The 4,252-nt window shown below is 38.3% G+C and overlaps 1 protein-coding gene across 1 annotated transcript; it reads right to left on the bottom strand.

Annotated features, from left to right (window-relative positions):
• Window positions 1-1,462: 1,462 nt before the first annotated feature.
• Window positions 1,463-3,393, bottom strand: LOC580363 (transcription factor VBP). The gene is made up of 2 exons (XM_780426.5): window positions 3,014-3,393; window positions 1,463-2,507 (listed from the first exon to the last, which is right to left on the bottom strand). The coding sequence occupies exon 2, from the start codon at window positions 2,487-2,489 to the stop codon at window positions 1,767-1,769; it is 723 nt and encodes a 240-aa protein (XP_785519.3). The 5' UTR covers window positions 2,490-2,507; window positions 3,014-3,393; the 3' UTR covers window positions 1,463-1,766.
• Window positions 3,394-4,252: the final 859 nt, after the last annotated feature.

Here is a 4,252-nt window from a genome sequence, read left to right as displayed (position 1 = left end):
CAAATAAAAAAATTGAATTAGGTCAAAAATTTGTTTTTAAACCACCTTACAGTCAAAGAGATCATGCGTGGATGCCTCCCATTAACCCCCCCCTCTCTCTCTCTCTCTCTCTCTCTCTCTCTCTCTCTCTCTCACACACACCTCCTCCTTCCCCTTTCTTTACAACTTTTTGTGCGAGACCAGCTTTTAGACAATGAACAGTGTAAATTATTCGAAAATTATATTATCATTGACATAGAAATTGGAATAAGTGAAATATTCACGCAACCCCGTATACTTCAATTTAACCAAAAGAATGATTAACATAACATTTAGGGAAATTCATGAAAAGCAAGTCATATACTTGCGACGAACGATTCAGTCCATGGGGAAGGGAAAAAAAATCATATTTCTACACAAAACCTGTACTAGAATCTCCGGAAGGTAACCAATTGAAATATCTTTACTGCATGGCTTCACGTGAATGTGACGTCCTATATTGTTTTTTTTTTATTTCATCACAAAGTTGAGTTAAAGGTAGGAATTGCTAACCAAATGACAAGTATTCAATCAACTTCCACTCATAATGTATGGCTTATTTTGTATAATGGTAGGAATTTTCACTAAAATTTGAAATCTTCATTTTTAGACTTTCTTACAACACTTACGGGCGGCACATTGGAATAAAACCTGGTTTTCTGGAGATGTTACAAACAAATTAAAAATGAAATAGCATATGTTCGACCTTAATCATTAAGACTTTTACATTTTCTACTGCTTTCACAAAGTGAGAACGCGTAGACTTCGGTGAAGATTCCTAAACCAAAGAGTCGCCGTGTCAAAGATTTATTTAAAAAGGCATTGCTCACAGCGTTGACTAAATACAATTCAAATTCATGTCATTTATTGTTCACTTGTGGTAGCGTTCGTGAAATATGTGAATAGATTCCAGTCTATTTGACATTGATAGTAATTTGGTTCCCTGAGTACGTATTCCCACATACAATTAAGGATTTAAGTATTTATGAGGTAAGAACATCTTTTGCGTAAACATAAGATATGGGTGAAATAGAGCTCGAGATGTGCATTTAGGTTTAGAAATGAAAGTGCATGTGAAAAAAATATAAGCACTGGCAGTACTGACCCTGTAGAAGTAGAAATAGAAGAAAGGCTTGATAACTTATTTCAAACTTACCCCGTACGATCATACAATTCCGTTCAAGCTTACATGGTATACAATAGATAGAGATTGTGAACGATGTGCATTTTTTTAAAAAGCTCACAAGAAAGAATAACCTCACAAAATTAATGTATACATTTGAAATGTATATTGACTTTGATTTGTCTCAACAGGAGTTCATCCCAGACTGACGAAAATCGTAAAATAATAATTAAAAGCTAATCGTTTGAATGAAATAACATAATTTGAGTTAAATTGAGGCATGGTTCTTGTTTCAGATTATCTTCCGTTGGTCATTTTTGGTGCTTCCGAGGAATGAAGATTAAATAATGAAGATGGCAAGTCGACAGGACACCCAGATCCGTTATTTCAGCGCAAAGAATGACCGACAAGTACTTAAATAAAGTCTCTCCGAGACAGTTAGTTGTAATACTCAGCAATCAGTTAACAATGTCAACTTTTCGACAACAGGCAGCATTTTTTTCTAATATCATTAGTTGTTTGCTCATTTAGTTGAATATTTCTGTACATGCTTCAACTCATGAGCAGGGTTGTTTCAAACAACCGGCTCTTTCTCTAGTCTCTATTTTGTCCTCTGTACAAATCATCAGCAGTTGTATACCATGTAATGCAACCTGGCAAGTTCACTCTTGAGGATAGAGACCTCTGCTCGAAGTTTCATGTTGTCCTGTTCAAGATAAACTGCTCTGATTGCGATCTCTTCCTCCTTCATTCTCCTCGCATCTCTTGATCTCTTCGCTGCATCGTTGTTCTTCCTCCTTCTCTCCCAGTACGCGATGTCTTTCTTTTCATCTGGAACGGGTTTGACTTTCTTTCTCGATGGCTCTTCGGGCTGCAGGTCCACGACGTGTCCAGCTCGACGTCGACGAGATGCGAGCAGCGCCGAAAGTCGGAGACTAGAGAGCGACTGCGTCGAGCCAGAGTTTTCAGCGACGGGGTAGTTCATTAGGGCAGGGTAGCCTGCGTACGATGCCATGGCTGACGCAGCCAGTGTCGGCTCGGTGTATGAGTAACCCGTTACGGCGGCGGCGGCGGCGGCAGCGGGAAGCATCGCCGAGTACGGATACACGCTTTTCAACTGAGAAGCGCTCACGATGGCGGAGTAGGTGAGATCGAGCGGCTTGCCTCCCGCCTCGGGGTGGCTAGCATCGCTTGTCTTTGCGCTCTTAGGCCGAGATGGGCCGACCATGTTAGAAACGTCTAGAGCTGATTTCTTCATCTTCTCTGGTTTAACTGGAGTGATGACTTCAAATGAGTCGGATTTCTCTGGCTTTGTCATTTTAACTTCGATGACCTCCTTAGATTCCATCACTTTTCGAGCAATAATCTGTAAAGGCAGATAAAAAAGAAGAAATACTTATTTGTTTGAATAAACACAATAATCACACTGGAGTACATCTACATTCGTTCATTTTCAACAACCAAAAACAGATTTTAAAAAATGGTTTCAAACAGTTATTATATCATATCATGAGCAACTTCATATTACTGATCACAATGAAACTGAAATTAAAATAAATATTCTCTTACATTACCCAATGTAAGTGATCAGAGATTCGAAGTAAATATTTACATGGATGACAAGATTTAAAAACTCGGTTTAAAGTTGAAGATCATCGACTTTAAAACGGAAAAAGTTGATGAAAATGCACAGATGAAACTCGAGATGATAGCGCTCACTATTCGAATAAAAAAAGATTTACCTTTTAAATAAGATTCAGACGATACACAAAGAATTGAGTAAACGAGTTTTGATATTTGGAAAATTGAAATTTCAGACCCTCGGAGGGTAAGTGCAATATTAATTACAAAGTAATATTTTGATCTACTTACCTTCTGAAGATTTTTTCTTGTCAAATTTGGTGAATATGCTTTAAAATAGATGTCAGCTTCGGTAGTTTATGTTCCTTTCCTTGACAGAAAGAACACTTATTTCAATTCCAGACAAAAACTGAATTTGTGTCACCAAGTTCACCTCAACAAATAGAGAAATAAAGGATAGTGACTATCCGAGCTATGGTTGAACAATTGAGCAAGAACTTGGTAGTTGTCTGGATGAGCGAGTTGTTGGTAAATGTTATGAAGAAGGGTTGAAGCGCGACTTTTTATCACTTGGTGAGTAGTAGTCACCCTGCCCTTGTGACCTACCAGGGACGAACGCGGTGACGTCGCACGGCTCGCGACCTCGCACCAAAATACATCGGTCACTCGCTCACGACCATATAACATGTGACGAATGAACAAACGGACGGACGTTTCTCAGCTTGCGCGGCGCAGACGATATTTGGTCTGCGGGCAGGTTCTTATAATCCGGTTTGTTTGGTGTTGATGATGATCTCATAATAGTTTGTGAATGGGAAGAGAGCGTGCGTGCGACGATAACTTCTGCGGCTGCGCAGTCTGATAGGCGCATACACTCTGCTGAGCATGTTTTCTCTCTCGGTTATATCATGGACCTACTGGTCGATCGCCCTCTCTTTATTCTTTTCCCAAACAAATATAGAAGCAGTTTCTGTTTCTTAGTGCTTATATTATATGATCATGCTCGTTGCATGCTTGTTGATGTATGTGTATGGGAGGTCTAATTATGGCGTAAAACTGTAGCGAGGGTAACAATAATTCTGCCATGCGTTACTTTTAAAGTCATTGAGAACACTAAATAATTCCATTACTATAATCAAGTAAACAAAAGTAAAAGTAAAAGTGAAGAGTTTTGCTTATTATGAACGTGAAGAAAAACAAGTCATAGAGCAGGTCAACAACAACATCTACAGTAGGACAAAATGTTACTTGATGATGCCCGAATGCGAGGCAGACATCAAAAGAAGGATTGAGATTACACGGAATACATTCCTGGCAACGGAAGACTTATTTACAGCAAGAAATGTAAAATCTAACTTAGAATGAGACTAACCCATTGTTATGTCTGAAATGTTCTATTGAATGGACCATAAACGTGGCATTTAATTTGAAAATTTGAAAAATTGGTTATTTATTGTTATTTTTAATATCATTATTATGTTATCATTGTAATAATAATGAAGATGAGTAGTAGTAGTAGTAGTAGTAGTA

The sequence above is a fragment of the Strongylocentrotus purpuratus genome, unplaced genomic scaffold (genome assembly GCF_000002235.5).
Source record: "Strongylocentrotus purpuratus isolate Spur 01 unplaced genomic scaffold, Spur_5.0 spur5_scaffold_5, whole genome shotgun sequence".
In the NCBI taxonomy this organism is placed as follows: Eukaryota; Metazoa; Echinodermata; class Echinoidea; order Camarodonta; family Strongylocentrotidae; genus Strongylocentrotus; species Strongylocentrotus purpuratus.
The sequence above is the reverse complement of the archived record's forward strand: the minus strand, read 5'-3'. Positions and strand labels throughout refer to the sequence as shown.